At 43.4% G+C, this 21,270-nt stretch overlaps 2 protein-coding genes across 2 annotated transcripts; both read left to right on the top strand.

Moving 5' to 3' along the window:
• Positions 1–2,776: 2,776 nt before the first annotated feature.
• Positions 2,777–14,295, top strand: LOC106598392 (twinfilin-1). The gene is made up of 9 exons (XM_045713802.1): positions 2,777–2,934; positions 3,888–3,965; positions 4,446–4,624; positions 5,399–5,494; positions 5,995–6,099; positions 9,800–9,925; positions 10,642–10,792; positions 10,985–11,106; positions 12,377–14,295. Exons 1-9 carry the CDS (start codon positions 2,910–2,912, stop codon positions 12,539–12,541), a joined length of 1,047 nt encoding a protein of 348 aa, XP_045569758.1. The 5' UTR covers positions 2,777–2,909; the 3' UTR covers positions 12,542–14,295.
• Positions 14,296–14,902: 607 nt separating this feature from the next.
• Positions 14,903–20,124, top strand: LOC106576507 (pseudouridylate synthase 7 homolog-like protein). Its single transcript, XM_014153724.2, is given in 11 exon segments — positions 14,903–14,960; positions 15,328–16,258; positions 16,677–16,836; positions 17,154–17,187; positions 17,189–17,353; positions 17,640–17,738; positions 17,845–17,926; positions 18,248–18,410; positions 18,571–18,697; positions 18,898–18,951; positions 19,166–20,124. Coding segments are annotated over 10 exon segments (2,577 nt in total). The 5' UTR covers positions 14,903–14,960; positions 15,328–15,342; the 3' UTR covers positions 19,943–20,124.
• The last annotated feature ends 1,146 nt before the right edge of the window (positions 20,125–21,270 follow it).

Genomic DNA, 21,270 nt, shown 5'->3' with positions numbered 1-21,270 from the left:
TATAGATTGAGACGCAGCCAATGTTTTTATGAGGCTAGAGAGGATGCCGACAGAAAATCTCTAGAGACTCATGAAAGCAACTGCAGAGACTTAAAGGCGACTTCATCAAAATCTGCATGACCTTTGATCACATGATTTTTGTAAAGTTCGTGAAGTCGGCATGTAGTCGCAAGTCGTACAATGTAACCATAATGCAACACACTTTGAAAGGCGGTGACCAACGATGGTCACTGACTTGACAAAGTGATCCGCTCGAATGCGCCCATTGTCTTGCAGAAGTTGGCAGCAACCCTACAACCTATGTTTGCTTTACTATTGCTCTACTCAATGCATTTGACCATGTGAGGTACAGCTGACTTTAAAGGCTATGCTTAGCCTAATGCTAACATATTTAGAGGATTTACAGTAAGATACTACTGTTTTGATTTGTACAGTAAATGAACATTAACTACTACTGAAATAGAACGAGAGACATAATGACTAGACAAATGTGGTTTTTTTGCGTGATGTCACAGGCCCAAGCGTATATTCCAAATGGCACCCTATTCATTATATAGTGCACTACTTTTGATCTAAAGTAGTCCACTATAAAGTGAATAGGGTGCCATCTGGGACACTGCCATATAGTGGACATGCAGATACATCCACTGTAAGAGGCTTACTGTGTACATCCATTGAGTATATTGGACTGTTTATAAATCCCTATCACAATTTCTGTTGAAACCATTCTATCTGAATCACAAAATGAATTGTTCTGAATCTAAAGCATATTCTGATTAGGAATGAACTGACATTTTTGAAAGGACTATTCAAAACTCTGACTGTACTGTATGGTGCTGGACATAGTGATGTTGGAGATCAGACACCAACATGATGTATGACAGGAACAACTGGGTACTGTAGGGGAGAATATAGCTGCCAAAACTCTCACCTAAAAAGTTGTTTTTGTGTTTAATAGACTGAAATATTTAGTTTCAGGCTATATTATCAGTAGGTATGAAAACAGATTTCTCCCGGCACACTAATCAGGGTGAACAACCAAACAATGAAGTGCCTGACATCGTTAATACACAGTCAACCGTTGACAAACCATCCAATCTTATCTATAGTAGTTTGAATATATTTGTCTATGAGTCTAACCCATTTGCATGACTGCGACTGTACTACACTCTGTCCTTCTGCCTTCAGGAGAACAGTAGTAATAGCAGGTCTCCCTCTGGGGCAGGGTGTGGTGGAGGTACCCCACCCTGAGCACTCCCTCCCTGGGGTTAAAATTACCCTGCTCTGCCTCTGTGGATCCAGGACTGCAAGAGGAGTGGGTGGAGGTAAAGCTTCAAACAACACGGCTGCTATGAATCCCATGGGGAAATGACATGGTAGAATCTGAGCAGGTCCACTAGATTAGTAGCTGCTGAGGAAAACGTGGCAACACCCAACGTTTTGGTTGGAATCTGTGGTGTAAACTCCTAGGGGCTGTAGCTCTTCTGACAGTTCCTGAAAATATAAATCCCTTGAGGGGTTGAAGGCCTGTTGCAGTATGCATGGTGTACTGATATTGAGCAGTGTTATGCTGGATAGATAGGATACAATTCAGATATTAGAATGAGATAGTTCTTGTTGTGACCTATTTGTTGAAAGACAATTATTAATCTGTTCAATAGTAGTAGTAATGGAATCGATTCAAAGTGTATTTGTCACGTGCGCCGAATACAACAGGTGTAGACCTTACCGTGAAATGCTTACTTACCTAACCAACAGTGCGATTTTTAAGTAAAAAATAGGTCTTAGGTGAACAACAGATAAGTATAGAAATAAAAACAACAGCAAAAAGACAGTGAAAAATAACAGTAGCAAGGCTATATACAGACACCGGTTAGTCAGGCTGATTGAAGTAGTCTGTCCATGAATGTATAGTTAAAGGGACTATGCATATGTGATGAACAGAGTAGCACTAGCGTAAAAGAGGGATTGGCGGGTGGTGGGTGGCGGGACACAATGCAGATAGCCCGGGTGGCCAATGTGCCCCGGCACCCGTTAGTCGGGCTAATTGAGGTAGTCTGTCCATGAATGTATAGTTAAAGTGACTATGCATATACGATAAACAGAGAGTAGCAGCAGTGTAAAAGAGGGGTTGGGGAGAGGGGTTGGGGGGACAATGCAAATAGTCCGGGTAGCCATTTGATTACTTGTTCAGGAGTCTTATGGCTTGGGGGTAAAAACTGTTGAGAAGCCTTTTTGTCCTAGACTTGGCGCTCCGGTACCGCTTGCCATGCGGTAGTAGAGAGAACAGTCTGGCTGGGGTGGCTGGGGTCTTTGACAATTTTTAGGGCCTTCCTCTGACACCGCCTGGTGTAGAGGTCGTGGATGGCAGGCAGCTTAGCTCCAGTGATGTACTGGGCCATACGCACTACCATCTGTAGTGCCTTGCGGTCGGAGGCCGAGCAGTTGCCGTACCAGGCAGTGATGCAACCAGTCAGGATGCTCTCGATGTTGCAGCTGTAGAACCGTTTGAGGATCTGAGGCCACATCTTTTTAGTTTCCTGAGGGGAATAGGCTTTGTCGTGCTCTCCTCAACTGTCTTGGTGTGTTTGGTGCTCTGTGGAAGTCTAACAATCTGTTCACATTCTCCTCCTCATCATAACCAAAAATGTATGATTGAAAAACACTGTATCATAGAGAGACCTGATAATAATAATAATAATAATGATAATATAGTAGTAGTATTCAACATTGGAACGTATCAACTACGTGCGCGTTACTGCTCCATCGTCACATGATACAGTTGCTGCTGCGTGATGACATCACAGCTAGAGGCAGGTCAAGTTACTGTAGTTCGGTTTCTTCTTCCTTGTTCTTTCCCTTCAGTCATCTACCGGCCCCGGCGATCTAAAGCAAAGTAGACAGGCATAATGTCCCATCAAACGGGCATACAAGGTAAATACGCGCATTTTTGCTTATTGTCTCCAGCTGTTGAAACCACAACGGAATAGACGATGCGATCGTCGTCCATGACAGATTTCATTTAAAAGGATTAAAGTCATAGGGGAAAATAATGTTGTATGTGTGTCGTTCTGCATCATCAGCGAGAATAAGCAGTGCTTTCTGCTCTGTGGAAGTTGCTTCGGGCTTCACGGTGCACTGGGCGAATGAGAAGAATCTATGACAAGTGTATTCAGCGATGCGTTGTACTAATATGGTCGTGCTGCTGCGATTCAACTGAGATTGTTACGCCGCATAAACACTAGCAGTTTGTCATCAAGCTCCGTGCTGCTGCAGCAGCAGCCTCTGGTCTGTAACCCTCGTTTCAAAGGTCTTTTACAAGGGAACAAGCCGCCCATTCATCAAATGCCTAAAATTAATCTGGGTGACATTTATGGCCAAGATTACTGTTGCCCTTTTGATGTTTGTTTGTTGTTGGGATGAGATAACGTTTGATGCAACTGTGTCGATTTTTATGTAACAACTGGCTGGTAAAATGTGGGTCATCTATTTTGGCCAGTAGGCTATCAGAGCTATCTTTATTTATCATGGCACGACAACGTGTTATACAATTACTGTACATTGATTCGCCTATAGAAGTCAGGCATGCTTTTTGTTTTGCTCTTATGCGTCTTGAATACTTGACGTTCACTCTGTCTCTATACTATAGTCAATGACCCAAGATAGATCAGCTGCCTGTACTAATCTTTTCTTGAAACCTTTTTTTGATAAACACACCAATCCTTATTTCATTTGACCAGTATATTCTACACGTGATTGTAAAGTAATAGGCTATTCCCCATGCTTGTGTTCCCTGAATGTCCCTGTTGTATGAATAGCCAACGTCTCTCTTGAGCCGATGTGTGTGTATAAAAAAGGTGACCGCTTGGCTTGCTTTGACTTCACAGCTGCGGAGGAAGTGAAAGAGATCTTTGCTAAGGCGAGGAACGGCGCCTATCGCCTGCTGAAGGTCGTCATTGAGATGGGTGAGTATGTAGCCTGCCTAGCCTACAGCTGATCAACTCAATCACACCTATTGATCAGAGATGAGCCCTACCCATGCTGTATGCAACATGATCAATGGGTAAAAAGATAAGTTCAGTAGTTTGTTGATTGGTTACGACTTGTTATATTTACTGTGATGTTGAAGACATACTGTGATCTGAAAAGTAGACTGTATTGTACTGAATTGTATTGTACTGTATTGCAGTGTAGTGTATTGCATTGTACTTTATTGTACTGTATTGTTCTTTATTGTATTGTACTGTACTAGTTATTACACTTCATGTCATTTGTAAGATATCTGTTGGTTGGTTGCCTTTACTGCACTGCAATCTCAGATACTGTATATCTTACCTGAAAAGACAGAACAGAATTGATGTATGTTGATATTTACCTGTTCCCATAGTTACATATTCTATATCACTGTAATAAATCCACCATATCCCTCCTTGTTCTTATTCCAGAGACTCTGGTGCTGGGAGGCACCAAGCATGCGTCTAAGAAGTGGGACCAGGAGTATGATGCCTATGTGCTGCCTCTCCTACAGGAGGACATGCCCTCCTACCTCCTGTACAGGCTGGACTCTACTAACAACCAGGGATATGAGTGGATCTTCCTGGCCTGGTCACCTGACCGCTCACCTGTATGTTGATATGTTTATCTCTTTCTTTCTGACTTCATTAATTTATCAATATATTGGTTGGGAGCAAATTCTCTTCTTTTTTTTGTTAGTCAAGACTCCCTCTGGAATGCCATAGACATGACAGTTTTTACTTCACTTAAGCAACTGTTTCACCTTCTTAACACAACTGTCATGGTGTCAGTTAGGGCATTTAAAAGTCTCTCTGTTTATTCCATAGTCTAATAAGCCAGAATACTGTCTACAATAAGACTCTATTTAGAGAACTACGAACCCACAGTCTAGTCCACACTACAGGTAATGCACAACAGGGAGAATGTAACAGGCCTCACACAGTGCTGCTTTCAAACACACATCTGGTCTGTGGTTGGCTAACTATAGAGTAGGAACCCTTACCACTGGGTGAGAGAACTGTTTACTTTAAACAGGTTTTTAGATGAGGGAAAATCCTCTTATGGTTCATATAAGGATGTCAAATGCTGCCCCCATTGAAAAAGTGTTTATTTATGCTTAGCTAATGCCAACATTTTGAAGAGACTGTTGAGCAAAAAGGCTAGCTTATTGTTGTGCTAAACTAGCATATTTGCAATTCTAATGTTAGCTAGCAGGAAGCATGAACCTGGCTTCCATCCCAAACCTCAATGAAACAGCCAAAATGGTCGATGTTTCTGAGATGTCTGTATGAAATAGCATTGTGTTCTTGTTTAGATTGCAATCTACAGTCATATTTAGCAGTTAGTGCAGTACTAAAAACATGAATTCCTCCCACTTCTATAGGTTAGACAGAAGATGTTATATGCTGCTACAAGAGCTACACTGAAGAAGGAGTTTGGGGGTGGACACATCAAAGATGAAATATTTGGCACAGTGGAGGTATGTTGACGAATTTGAAGAAACTCATCATTATTTTATGGCTTATTGGCCTAAGTGGGCTTGCAGTTTTGGCAATAATGTTTCAAGGAAAGTTGCTGTTGGTTGCTCCATTTGTCGCTAGATGACATCATGATATGTTTATGCTGTCCCTCCTTCTCTCATGACAAATTATCCAACGCAAAACCAAATAAAATCCTTTTAAGGACAACAAAAAGGAAACCATTTAAATAATTAAACACCACACAAAAAATAGAGTAGATAGCTTTTTGAGAAAATGCAATTTTTTTAAACTTTCTTTTAATTATTAATATTATGTATGCCTTGGAGAGCTGTGGGGTCATTTAACAACAAGGAAGTGATTTAATAAATTCACTTCACTCTCTGCAGCAGTGGGGAGAGGCTGGGGAGGGAGTGAAGAGACGATCCTATATAAGCACTGCTACTCTAAATGCGGACCCTGAGTTCCAGTACACCCCTCTCACGGTCCTCTCTTTCACCAGGATGATGTGTCTCTGAGCGGGTACAGGAAGTACCTGATAGCACAAGCTGCTCCACAACCACTGACTGCTGCTGAGGAGGAGCTGAGGCAGATCAAACTGAGTGAGGTAGAGAGACACACACAGATGTACATACACTCTTAGGTTCTAGATAGCACTTTTTTTTCCTAAAAGTGTTCTTCGGCTGTCCCCATAGGAGAACACTTTGAAGAACCCTTTTTGGTTCCGAGTAGAACCCTTTTAGATTCCTTGTAGAGCCCTTTAAAAGAGGGTTCTTCATGAAACCCAAAAGGGTTTTACCTGGAAGCAAAAAGGGTTCTCCTATGAGGACAGCCGAAGAACCCTTTTGGAACCCTTTTTTCTAAGAGTTTACACACACACACACACACACACACAAAATAATTTCCACAACACACCCAAGGACTTTGCAGCTGACATGTTTAGATTTTTTTTAAATGTATTAGGCTTTAGTGGAGAGAGAGAGGCATAGAGCAATTTACAGCAGGCAATCAATAACAGATCAATGAAGTGGAAATATGTTTGCACACTAGACTAAACAGCCCAACTTCTGCCCCAGATTCCCTTGGCTGCATGCATTCATAATAATACTATGAGGCGTTTTTCTATTCATATCGGTGTGATGATGTCACACACACACACGTTTTGTTCTTCTTTCCTCGTGGGGGGCCAACAATTCAAAATCCTATTTTCCCTAACCTGAAACCTGAACCGTAACCCTAAACCTAGCTCCTAAATCTAACCACCAACCTCTTAACCTAACCCTAATTGCAACCCAAACCTAACCCCTAAGGTTAAAATAGCCTTTGTCCTCCTCATGGGGATGTGGGAAATGTCCCGACGAGGGAGACTTTTCCTTGTTCTGCTGTCCTTGTGGGGTCTTTTGGGGATTTTCGGTCCCCTATCAGTGGAGTGTAGCTTCCTATATCGGTGAAGTGTAGCTTCCTGTATCAGTGGAGTGTAGCTTCCTATATCGGTGGAGTGTAGCTTCCTATATCGGTGGAGTGTAGCTTCCTATATCGGTGGAGTGTAGCTTCCTATATCGGTGGAGTGTAGCTTCCTATATCGGTGGAGTGTAGCTTCCTATATCGGTGGAGTGTAGCTTCCTATATCGGTGGAGTGTAGCTTCCTATATCGGTGGAGTGTAGCTTCCTGTGCCGGTGGAGTGTGTCTACCTGTGTCGGTGGAGTGGAGTGTAGCTTCCTGTATCGGTGGAGTGTGTCTACCTGTGTCGGTGGAGTGGAGTGTGTCTACCTGTGTCGGTGGAGTGGAGTGTGTCTACCTGCGTCGGTGGAGTGGAGTGTGTCTACCTGCGTCGGTGGAGTGGAGTGTGTCTACCTGCGTCGGTGGAGTGGAGTGTGTCTACCTGCGTCGGTGGAGTGGAGTGTGTCTACCTGCGTCGGTGGAGTGGAGTGTGTCTACCTGCGTCGGTGGAGTGGAGTGTGTCTACCTGCGTCGGTGGAGTGGAGTGTGTCTACCTGTGTCGGTGGAGTGTGTCTACCTGCGTCGGTGGAGTGGGTTGTCTACCTGCGTCGGTGGAGTGGAGTGTGTCTACCTGTGTCGGTGGAGTGGAGTGTGTCTACCTGCGTCGGTGGAGTGTAGCTACCTATGTCAATATAACTACAGTGCCTTCGGAAAGTGTTCACACCCCGTGACTTTTTCCACATTTTGTTACACTACAGCCTTATTCTAAAATGTATAAAAAATGTTTTTTTAAACTGTGCAATCTACACACAATACTCCATAATGACAAAGTGAAAAGTACTTTTTTTACACTTTATCAGATGTATTAAAAATAAGAACAGAAATACCTTATTTACATAAGTATTCAGACCCTTTGCTATGAGACTGTAAATTGAAGTTGGGGGGCATCCTGTTTCCATTGATCACCCTTGAGATGTTTATACAACTTGGAGTCCACCTGTGGTAAATTCAATTGATTGGACATGATTTGAAAAGGCACACACTGTCTATATAAGGTCCCACAGTTGACAGTGCATGTCAGAGCAAAAACCAAGCCATGAGGTTGAAGGAATTGTCCGTAGAGCTCCGAGACAGAATTGTGTCTGTAGGAAACCTGGCACCGTCTCTACGGTGAAGCATGGTGGTGGCAGCATCATGCTGTGGGGATGTTTTTCAGCGGCAGGGACGGGGAGATTAGTCAGGATCAAGGCAAAGATGAACGGAGCAAAGTATAGAGAGATCCTTGATAAATCTGCTCCAAAGTGCTCAGGACCTCAGACTGGGGTGAAGGTTTACCTTCCAACAGCACAACAACCCTAAGCACACAGCCAAGACAACGCAGGGCAGGGAAAAGTATCTGAATGTCCTTGAGTGTCCAAGCCAGAGCCCGGACTTGAACCCGATTTGATCATCTCTGGAGAGACCTGAAAATAGCTGTGCAGAAACGCTCCCCATCCAACCTGACAGAGCTTGAAAGTATCTGCAGAGGAGAATGGGAGAAACTCCCCAAATACGTGTGTACCAAGCTTGTAGCATCATACCCAAGAAGACTCTGCTGTAATTTGGGGAGTTTCTCCCATTCTCCTCTGCAGATACTTTCAAGCTCTGTCAGGTTGGATGGGGAGCGTTTCTGCACAGCTATTTTCAGGTCTCTCCAGAGATGTTCAAATCGGGTTCAAGTCCGGGCTCTGGCTTGGACACTCAAGGACATTCAGATACTTTTCCCTGCCCTGCGTTGTCTTGGCTGTGTGCTTAGGGTTGTTTCAACAAAGTACAAACAAGTTTTTGCTTTGTCATTATGGGATATTGTGTGTACAGTACATTGATGAGAAGGGAAAAATTATTTAATCAATTTCAGAATAAGGCTGTAACGTAACAAAATGTGGAATCCAGGGTATCCGTAGACTATATTGCTTGATGTGTATACACCATCATAACTCCATAAAAGGACAGGGTCATTCTTCATCTGCCCTATAGGCCTATTTCATAGAGCCACCCTCACAAATACAGTAGCCTCAGCCAACTGGGAAGGTTTATACTGAGATCCCCTTCCCAGTCACCAGCTGTATGGGCAAGATGATTATCCACTAATCTACATGAGAGTAAAGAGGCTTTCAGATATTTATTATTCATTTGCTGAGAGACCCGTTGCTTGTAATAAGTAGATGGATGAAAAAACAGCAGCCCAATCCTTTAGGTACAAGAGATGAACAGGTCAGTGGCAATTTCATTCAGTCAAGCCGAACATCATATATCTGGAGTGTGAATGTTATGAGGGCTGTACTAACACATGAAAGGGCAGTGTAGACCTTTTACATACTGATGTTATTCAATTATTGTTATTTGTATTGGATATTATATTGGATAATATTATCATTATACTATTATTGGATATTATTATCATTATATTATTATTATTGGATATATTATTCAGAACGGTTTATTTATCTCATATCACACTGAGATCGTTCTGTCACCACAAGCTTTATCAATTCCTTTTTTTTCAAGTTAAATGTTTTTTGTGCCTTTTCAAGAATGTATCTTTCTGTTTATCTTTTGCAAATGATTGGTGACACAAATACAAAATTGGGGTAAGGATAGACTTCCTGTTATAGTAGTGAGTCTAGACTAGCCCGGGCCCTTCTCAAACCACAGCCTGGTGACCAATGTTGGGGTTGTCTTAGAGTGTGTGTGACACCTAATTACTGTTTTTGTTGTTGTGTTATTTTAGTTTCAGACCATTAGTCTGGGCCTAGGCCCTTCTCAGGAAGAAAGCCTGGTGATTTAGTTAAAACAACACCAAGTGACCGTGTGTCCGTCCGTCCAGGTACAGACAGACATCAGTGTGGACACTAAGCAGCAGACTCTGACGGGCGTGGCCTTCCCTATGCAGCGAGACGCCATCCAGGCTCTGGAACAGTTCAGAGAGAAGAAGATCAACTACGTACAGCTGGTGAGTATAGTACATTATGATATATTACAGTACATCATAGTGTATAATAATATAGTATAGTACATCATAATATAATATAGTATATACTAATATAGTATAGGACATCATAGTATAGAATAATATATTATAGTACATCATAGTGTATAATAATATAGTATAGTGCATCATAGTCTAGAATAATATAGTATAGAATGATATAGTATAGTACGTCATAGTGTATAATAATATGGTATAGTATAGAATTATATAGTATAGAATTATATCGTATAGTACATCATAGTATATAATAATACAGTATAGTATATAATAATACAGTTTAGTATAGAATAGAATGATATAGTATAATACATCATAGTATATAGTAGAGAGACGCCACCCAGTATCTGGAACAGTTAAGAGAGAATGGCACCAACAAGTACAGCTGGTGAGTGTCAGTACTGTCTGGCAGTCTCACCTCCTTTTATTGGAGCACAGAGACAGACAATCACTGTGTTGTTTCATTAGCAGTAGGTGTCTCTGACTAGCATGTTTCTGGATTCAACAATGCCATATAACTGCCAGAGAAGACTACAATGTGATGTCTAAAACACAAACTAACTGGCACCATGTTGCATGAAACATGATACTCAAAACCTTATTGTATTGGATCGTTTACATTACAAATCTTATTGAGGATTGTTTATGAAAAAATGCATCATCATCATCTGTATCAACAGGAGATAGATTTTAGGAATGAGTGTATCAAGCTGTCCAGCACCACTCCTACAGAACTGAAGGAACTGCCCAAGAGGATCCCCAAGGATGCAGCCCGATACCACTTCTTCCTGTACAAGCATTCCCACGAGGGAGACTACCTCGAGTCTACAGGTAAAGACAACACATTAAAACATTATGAGAAGAGACTTCGTATTACGGCATGTTTTTTTAATACGTTGATATTATACCACACAATTATTATTTTGCTTGATCTACTCTTATTCATAATTGTATTATGTTATTTAAATGTAATAACAATGTGATAAGGTGGTATTTTAAAGTGGTTTCCTATGTGTGTTGCAGTGTTCATCTACTCCATGCCGGGGTATAAATGTAGCATCAGAGAGAGGATGCTCTACTCCAGCTGTAAGAACCCTCTCATCGATACTGTGGAGAGCAACCTGCACATCCAGATAGCCAAAAAGGTAAGAGCTGGGTCATGTTCATTATACAACCTGCACATCCAGATAGCCAAAAAGGTAAGAGCTGGGTCATGTTCATTATACAACCTGCACATCCAGATAGCCAAAAAGGTAAGAGCTGGGTCATGTTCATTATACAACCTGCACATCCAGATAGCCAAAAAGGTAAGAGCTGGGTCATGTTCATTATACAACCTGCACATCCAGATAGCCAAAAAGGTAAGAGCTGGGTCATGTTCATTATACAACCTGTCCATCCAGATAGCCAAAAAGGTAAGAGCTGGGTCATGTTCATTATACAACCTGTCCATCCAGATAGCCAAAAAGGTAAGAGCTGGGTCATGTTCATTATACAACCTGTCCATCCAGATAGCCAAAAAGGTAAGAGCTGGGTCATGTTCATTATACAACCTGCCCATCCAGATAGCCAAAAAGGTAAGAGCTGGGTCATGTTCATTATACAACCTGTCCATCCAGATAGCCAAAAAGGTAAGAGCTGGGTCATGTTCATTATACAACCTGCCCATCCAGATAGCCAAAAAGGTAAGAGCTGGGTCATGTTCATTATACAACCTGTCCATCCAGATAGCCAAAAAGGTAAGAGCTGGGTCATGTTCATTATACAACCTGTCCATCCAGATAGCCAAAAAGGTAAGAGCTGGGTCATGTTCATTATACAACCTGTCCATCCAGATAGCCAAAAAGGTAAGAGCTGGGTCATGTTCATTATACAACCTGTCCATCCAGATAGCCAAAAAGGTAAGAGCTGGGTCATGTTCATTATACAATCTGCACATCCAGATAACCAAAAAGGTAAGAGCTGGGTCATGTTCATTATATCACACTGTAGCTAAATGTTTTGCAACAGAACATTTAAACATGCACTTCACATTCTATTCATATCAAGTCAGATAGTCCATCCATTTCAGTCTGTTTTTTTTCTTTATTTGGAACCTGATCTCTCGTGGACAGACTGTGTAAACATAAGCATCTGACCAAAAATATGTGGGCTTTTAGTTCTGGGTTAACCCATATTATTTGGTACCTAATGAATACAACTGAGGTTCACTGCAGTGTGTCACATGAGTGACTTTCAACAGTTTAAAACACTCCTGTGAAAATACTGTAACATTATGCCAATGTAGACTGGATTTTTGCTGCAATGTATTTTTTTATAGAATAAGTCTAGTATGCCCCTCAGTGATGTGATTTATTGTATTCCTATTAGTGTAAGTATCCCTACTAAGTGATGCATTCTGATTCCCTCCCCTAGCTGGAGATTGATAACGGTGATGAGCTCACCGCAGAATTCATGTACGAAGAGGTCCACCCTAAGCAGCACGCACACAAGCAGGCCTTTCCCAAACCTAAAGGCCCCGCGGGGAAGAAAGGGGGGCGCCGGATCACTAGACCACCAGGAGATGGGGAAGAAGACTAATAAAACACCCCTCCATTTTAGTCCACAATGGAACATTCCACTTAGTATATAAGAACCCTTTATCTGGTTGAGTCCCAAATGGCCCCCCTATTCACTTTATAGTACACTACTGTTGACTAGGACCTATAGGGCTCTGGTTAAAAGGAGTGCACTATATAGGGGATAGGGTTCCATGTAGGATATAGACCATTGACATGAATCCCTCCTAATGCCCTTTAACCTCATAGACAACCAGCCTGTAGCCTATATGAACTATGCACACACAGACCACCACACTAATATAAGCCATGACACTCAAACCTGTGAACTTACTTACATTAGTAGCTTGTTATTTAGACAGACAGTAGGTGCTGTGTTTTCATGATGAGAGAGCAAGAGAGAGAGCGTGAACATTTCCCTTTAGAGCTATAGCTAATGTTATTTTATTTCTCATATTATTTGACAATGTTTTTAAGATATATGGTTTCCAATGCTGGTTCTGGAGAGCTGGATGTGTTTTTAAAATATATGGTTCCCAATGCTGGTTCTGGAGGTTCCGGAGGGCTGGAGGTTCTGGAGAGCTGGAGGTATGAGAGGAAAGACCTTGTGGTTTTTCTAGTGAGCATGTGATACTGATCTGACCACTTCACCTTGTTATTAGTGCTGATTCAATGCCGACAATGTTGTAGCAGTTCTGTAACGCGTTGTGTAAAGTCAATCAATAGAGAATGTTGTTCCACAACCGCTAGCCCTTCAGGATCACAGTTGAGGACTGGGTCCTATTCATGTGACACTAAATGGAGAAAACAGAGAGGGACCACCTAGCCTTGTCCAGTAAGAATAGCATGTTTTCGCTTTCCGTTGATAAATGTTTGAAAACGTTTTGCTATGGTGTGCCTAATGAATAGCACCATGCTGATGTAGAAGCTTGATTTGGGAGAGAAGAGAGGCCATGTGTGGGTCTGTGGATGTTGTTAAGAAGCCTAATGCTTTTGTATACATTTTACTGTATGCATCTAATTTGTACTACCAATACCATGTCCATAACAACTATATGATTACGAGTCAGTCCAAAATCTAGTTAGTGATTTCTCTTTCCATGTTCTTTTTAGTGAAGAATGAAAAATCCTATAGAAAGTATTTTTCTAGGTCTGTGATGTACTGTATGTGTGTATGGTGATCTGCGACTGAGAGGTCACAGCCTGAATCAGTTGAGTGTCAACCGTTATCTGTTTGTCGGTCTGTTTGAGAGAGAGAGAGTGCCTGGGTTCGTCCGGAATGGCACCCCATTCCCTATATAGTGCACTACTTTTGACCAGAGCCCATCAGAAAAGGCACCCTATTCCTTATATAGTACACTACTTTTGACCCAGGTGCCATTTCAGACGCAGACGTGTTTGTCAATCAGGGTTGCTCGTTTGTGCATTTCACATCAGTGATATTAATCCCACATAATATGCAATGCTTTTCAACCACAATGCTGCAGGTCTTTCCCCACGTGACACTGTGTGTATGCATGTCATGTTTATTAGAACCACAATGAAGGGAAGGGACTGTGATTCCCAGGTAAAATGTCATGGAGGATCTGTCTACTGATTCCATGAAAAGGCAAACCACTATGACATGTTCGTCCTGTACTAGATTACTATGACATTACGCAATTCTGAAGGAGTCCTAGTATGTTGAAACTATCATGTTATGTTTCAAATGTTTTTTTTCTATGAATTAAATTGTGTAAGGAAATGAAATAAATTAAAATATTTAAATTACATTCACTAATGTGTTTCTTGCCTGATTTATTATTAGTAGCAGTAGCAGAACTACTATGCAAGCCTATTGACCACTGAGAGGTGTGAGTTTACTGAATAAAGCATTGCTCTCTGAATAGAGTTGGCAGTGAAGGGGGAAATAGTAGGCCAAATCTGCATTTCCCATCACGTTGTAATCCCACTCATTGGCACTAGTGGTAAGGGTAAACCTTTGGCCTGGCACATAAAAGATTACAATTAATAAGTAATGTTGGCTGGCTGCAGATCAGCTGATGTCAGATGATACAAATTAAAGGCATACCTGCTACATGCCTAATCTGTAATAAACCTTTGTAGTAATGTAGACCTCAATTAATGAAAATGTCTTTCCATTTATCTCAGAACATTATTTTACTGTGACTCACATAACTTAAATACAGAGTAGCCTATTCATACAGTTCAGCAAATCAGAAATGACCTTTTAAATGCAAATTGTTTGTCAAAAAATGCTAATGATTTACTTATGATGTATCTCTCTAGTCTATACTATGCAATATAATTATTAACAGGTGATTAGTCATCAGAAGACCAGAACAGTACTGTTTGAGACAAATAAAAGAGCACTTTCCCTTTAAGAACTTGTCACATGACATGATGCGGAAGAACTACAATCTCATGCTATAGTTGCACAGGTGTTTGTTTATTAGACATTTATTGCTAGAAATGTTCCTTTTTAGCACATTTATTATTGCATTCATTTATAATTAGATGATATAAGTGAAATTACAAATTTCTTAAATACTATGTTTTCCGCTGTTGGTAGAGCTTGGTAAACAGTAACGTATCCTAACAGTGTTCGCTAGCTAGCTACAATGTTACAGTGTGTTATGGTGTCACATTGATTCATTTAGCAAATGAAACCTTTTGTAGCACTGACACTTCACACTACATAACTGGTAAGACCGTTAATCTGTCTTAATACATGGCTTCTGCTTATCAATTCATTGATTTTACATAACTTGGGGTGTAATATTGGTTTTATTCCTTTCTTTGCGACAGGACAGTCTATCTACCATGACTATGAAGGAGGAAGCACCGAGTGTCCCTGAGTGTTACATCTCAGAACATGAAGGGTTCTATGGAACCATCAAGAACTCCACCAGAGACTTTGTAGTCACAGAGATAGACATCCATGGCCAGATGGTCACTAAACCCAGTGTATCTGATGTTCCTCAATCATCCAACATTACTGAGGCATGCCCAGGTGCCAAGTCTGAAGGAAAGACAAATATTATTAGCCCAAAACATCAACACAACCTCAAAGAAGAGAATTGTCCTCCGGTTGTAAAGGATGTGGATTCAGAACCTGGACCCGGTCAGAATGGTGACATCACATCCACCGCCAGCCAAGACTGTTTTGACCTGAGAATGATACTGGGTCAGGTTGCCTGTGAAGAGCTAGAGCAGTTCACTGCTTTATTGAGAGAGGTGTCATCAAGTCCCAATGATGGCGTTGAGAAGAATCTGGCCAACCAAGAATCATCCAATGGCAGTGAGAAGAAGATGGCCAATCAAGAGTTGTCCCTGGGTTCATTCCCAGACAAACACCAAAGAGCTAACGTTCACCGTGCTGTCCGACACAACTTTCCCTTCCTGTTGACAGTAACCAACCAATCAGAGATCAGGGTTAAGGAGGACCCTGCCTTTAAGCTCCTATCAGGTTTGGTCTCTGAGGAGGAGGCCGAAGACTTTATCAGGTTCATCGACACCAAGATGCCTAACTCTGTGTACACGTTCAGGGGTGATGACAGTAAGGAGCACAGGACGGCAGTGCACCACTTCCTCAGTAGACGGTTTGGTAAACTGGTGGAGACCAAGAGCTTCAGTGACCAGCAGCAGAAGACTACAGCCATTACGGTGAGGTTGAGAGAAAAAGGGAAACCCAGGAAGAGGACGGCTGATGAGAGTAAAGATGAAGAGGTCTATACAGGTGAGAGGTCTATAGAGAACTTCACAGACTATGTTTCTCTCCTATATCTCTCTCTGTTTACTCTGTCTCTCCTATTTCTCTCTCCTACTTGATATGTTTTTCTCTTATGATGCTGTATGTACAGCAAGAAGAATGTTATTAGCCCAAGTAAGCATGGCAAGTAAGCATTTCACTGTTTATATCTGCTTTAAACTGTACATGACAAATAAATGTATCCTTTGATTTATCCTCCCCAAATCCTGAACATGGACCCCACAAAACTGACCTTAAATCAGTGTCTAAGACCAACCTCATCCCACTCATAACACTCTATTCCCTTGGCCATACTTGCATACTACTTAGAATGAAGCAATGTGTTGGGCCTGTAATCTAGGAAGTTAGTGTGGATACTGTTGTCATGGGTTTCCTCCCACTGCAGCGTTCACTCTGAGGAAGGAGAGCCAAGAGACTCTGGAGGCTATCAGCTACATGGCAGCTGTCCTGGGGGTGCTGCCCTCTGACTTCACCTACGCTGGCATCAAGGACAAGAGGGCCGTCACCTACCAGTCCATGGTGGTCAAGAAGATCTCACCACAACGGTAGATACAGTACAGTTGTTAGATAGAATGTGTTGCTGTTTCCATTCAAAGTCCTTGGCTCAGCCTATGTGCTGTGGTCAACTCCCCTAGACTACAAACAGAGAGTTGACTAAAGCACTAACAGACTGGACCACCAGGCTATCCTTGGCTATGGTTTGATGATAATGATGGATATTTACAAAGTGCTACATTCTATTGGGGGCAGACTCAACTCATCCACCACCACATTCATGCATTTCTAACATGCTAGTCCAGTGAGTTCACTGTCCACTGGGACCGGTCAGACTAGTGCTGATGGGAGGGATGTGTGTTGTCAGGCTGAGAGAGAAGACCAGTGAGTTTGAGAAGAGGGGGGGTGGTCCTCTCCTCCGTCCGCTCCGTCTCTGAGCCTCTTCATCTGGGTAGACTCCAGGGGAACCACTTTGACCTGGTGGTACGGGATCTGAGACCACACCAGGGTCATGGCACACTGATGGAGCTGGACTCACTGGTGCAGGAGGCTGTGGAGAACGTACAGGTGAGACACTCCTATTCTGTGGCCTCCATTCAACCCTGGTCCTGGAGAGATGCAGGGTTTTGTCCAGTCCAACACTGAAACACTCAGTGTAACTAATCAACCTAATCACCAAGCGCTTGATTGGCTGAATAAAAACATCAGACCCTGTTGGCCCCCAGACCCAAACTTGGAAACAAATGTAGATTTCTCGGTGCACTTTGATAGTCATTTCCACTGCACTGTGAGTAATTGAGGAGTGTTGTTCTCTGATCTGTAGTGAGACGTTATTAAATGTCAATTCTTTTAGGTCAAGGGGTTTGTGAACTACTATGGACCTCAGAGGTTTGGGACTGGACAGAGTGTTCAGTCTGACTGCGTCGGACTGGCCCTGCTCAAAGAGGAAATGGTACATTTAGGTCTTCTGTGTTCTTATATTACAAGAAACTTTGGATGTCAGTGTTTGTATTTGTTCTGTCTGACTTGTGGTGTGGGTTGTCTTTCATGTGTCTCAGGTGGCAGCTGTCCGTCTGTTCTTCACACCAGAAGAGGGTGATGACTCTCAGAACGTTGCCAAGAGACACTTCCTCCAGACTGGTGAGAAATTCCTGTTTACACTAGTCACCATTTCCTGTTTACCATGTTCTCTGTTTTTATGGCCCCAACCTTTTTTCAGATACATTTTTTAAAATATTTTATTTCACCTTTATTTAACCAGGTAGGCTAGTTGAGAACAAGTTCTCATTTACAACTGCGACCTGGCCAAGATAAAGCAAAGCAGTTCGGCACATACAACAACACGGAGTTACACATGGAATAAACAAACATACAGTCAATAATACAGTAGAAAAAAATAATTTTCTACTCTTCTCCATTCTAACCCTGTTCCTCCACCCCTCTCCTCCCTCATCTCCTCAGATAATGCCAAGGAGGCCCTGTCTCTGATGCCCATGTCCAAGGCCAGAGAGAGGATGATGCTGAGGGCCCTACATCGCTATGGGACAGGCCCAGAGGGCTGCACCCGTGCCTGGCTCAGCCTGCCACATGGGATGAGGGTCTTCTACCCCCACGCATACTGCAGGTCTGGGATTTATATCACCTGTTTTATTGCTTTAAATATTCTGAATCCTTTATTCTTTATGGTTCTATTTGTATTCCTACTTTCATTTGCATTTCCTTCTTCCTCTTCACTCACTTTGTTTGAAGTATACTATATCAATAAAGATTGTTTTGATTTGCAGCCGGGTCTGGAACGAGGCGGCTGCACACAGGCTGACCACGCTGGGCCACAGGGCCAGGCAGGGAGATCTGGTCTGGAAGCAGAGGGGAGAGGAGGGGATAGAGGCGGGAGAAACCAGCTTACCTCAGGTAGTTCAGTTACAGGATGACTTAATAACAGAGTCAAATAAACAGTCAAAGTCACTTGTGTAAATCATTTTTAATCGGTGCTAGAGAGTTGGCCACTAGGCTCTATCTTTGAGTATGACACCTAGTGATACTCTCTCACTGAGATTGAACCAGTCATAAAGATGGTACTGAGATGGACCTTGGCACTCTCTACTCCCCAGATTCATGTTGTTACTGCTGCAGAGGAGGAGGAGGAAGTCTACTCACTAGGACAGGTATGTACACACACACACACACACACCCTGTCCACTCCCCTGTTCTACAGTACCTTGTACCATTTTAACTATTAATCTACTCTGCAAACATGGGTGTGTTGTCTGAGTGCGTTGCCGAGCCCGGTGGAACCTACATCCACAAAACACTACACAAATCAAATGGGTTATGATTCTATTGAATCCATTGTTCACTTCTGCTGTGCTCTTCCATCAGGTGGTTCTTCCCATGCTTGGCAACAGTGTGAAGTACCCAGAGAACCCTGTAGGGGGCTGGTACCAGGAGAGACTGGCGAGGGACGGACTACAGAGCTGTCGTTTCAGAGTCACTCCTCTCAAACTGAACCTCCCTGGCTGCTACCGTCCCTTACTGGCCATCCCACATAACCTGACCTACAGGCTGGAGCAGGGCCAGAGAGCTGGGGAGAGGCAGCAGGAGTGTAATGGAAAGTCACAGGCTAGTGGAGCGGTACCACAGCATCCCGGCACAGACACACCTAGACCTGGAGGTCTGGAGAGGCAGAGAGGAGGGGAGTCAGCGGTGCTGTACCCTGACACAGACACAACTAGACCTGGAGGTCTGGAGAGGCAGAGAGGAGGGGAGTCAGCGGTGCTGTACCCTGACACAGACACAACTAGACCTGGAGGTCTGGAGAGGCAGAGAGGAGGGGAGTCAGCGGTGCTGTACCCTGACACAGACACAACTAGACCTGGAGGTCTGGAGAGGCAGAGAGGAGGGGAGTCAGCGGTGCTGTACCCTGACACAGACACAACTAGACCTGGAGGTCTGGAGAGGCAGAGAGGAGGGGAGTCAGCGGTGCTGTACCCTGACACAGACACAACTAGACCTGGAGGTCTGGAGAGGCAGAGAGGAGGGGAGTCAACGGTGCTGTACCCTGACACAGACACGCCTAGTTTGACGTTGAACTTTGACCTGGACTCTTCCTGCTACGCCACCGTCTGCCTCAGAGAGGTCATGAAATGTGACCCTTAAACTGGAGTCTCAGATGCTGTATGTACTACTGTGTACAGTATTTTGATTAGTATTGTGTTGTGTACACAGTCTGGCCTCTTTTGTGTAGATGTAAGATACTGCTACAGTATTGTGATCAGTTTGCTGATTCGTTGCCTGATTTGTCAGACATGTCGTTAATAAAAGAATGCTTTGTTAATTTACTGACTGGATGAGAAAGAATCACATTGAATGTTGAAGTGAATTTAGTTGTGTGAATGTAGAAGAACCTCAGCCTACACAGCATGGCCACTAGATGGTGATCTCAGCCTGCACAGCATGGTCACTAGATGGTGATCTCAGCCTGAACAGCATGGCCACTAGAGGGTGATCTCAGCCTGCACAGCATGGCCACTAGATGGTTATCTCAGCCTGCACAGCATGGCCACTAGATGGTGATCTCAGCCTGAACAGCATGGCCACTAGAGGGTGATCTCAGCCTGCACAGCATGGCCACTAGATGGTTATCTCAGCCTGAACAGCATGGCCACTAGAGGGTGATCTCAGCCTGAACAGCATGGCCACTAGAGGGCGATCTCAGCCTGCACAGCATGGTCACTAGATGGTTATCTTAGCCTACACAGCATGGCCACTAGATGGTGATCTCAGCCTGAACAGCATGGCCACTAGAGGGTGATCTCAGCCTACACAGCATGGCCACTAGATGGTTATCTTAGCCTACACAGTATGGCCACTAGAGGGCGATCTCAGCCTGAACAGCATGGCCACTAGAGGGTGATCTCAGCCTGCACAGCATGGTCACTAGATGGTTATCTTAGCCTACACAGCATGGTCACTAGAGGGTGATCTCAGCCTGAACAGCATGGCCACTAGAGGGCGATCTCAGCCTGAACAGCATGGCCACTAGAGGGTGATCTCAGCCTGCACAGCATGGCCACTAGATGGTGATCTCAGCCTGCACAGCATGGCCACTAGATGGCGATCTCAGCCTGCACAGCATGGCCACTAGAGGGTGATCTCAGCCTGCACAGCATGGCCACTAGATGGTGATCTCAGCCTGCACAGCATGGTCACTAGATGGTGATCTCAGCCTGAACAGCATGGTCACTAGATGGTGATCTCAGCCTGCACAGCATGGCCACTAGATGGTGATCTCAGCCTACACAGCATGGCCACTAGAGGGTGATCTCAGCCTGAACAGCATGGCCACTAGATGGTGATCTCAGCCTACACAGCATGGCCACTAGATGGTGATCTCAGCCTGCACAGCATGGCCACTAGAGGGTGATCTCAGCCTGCACAGCATGGTCACTAGATGGTGATCTCAGCCTGCACAGCATGGTCACTAG

The sequence above is a fragment of the Salmo salar genome, unplaced genomic scaffold, assembly GCF_905237065.1.
Source record: "Salmo salar unplaced genomic scaffold, Ssal_v3.1, whole genome shotgun sequence".
Classification (NCBI taxonomy): domain Eukaryota; kingdom Metazoa; phylum Chordata; class Actinopteri; order Salmoniformes; family Salmonidae; genus Salmo; species Salmo salar.
This window is presented reverse-complemented; position numbering and strand designations above follow the sequence as displayed.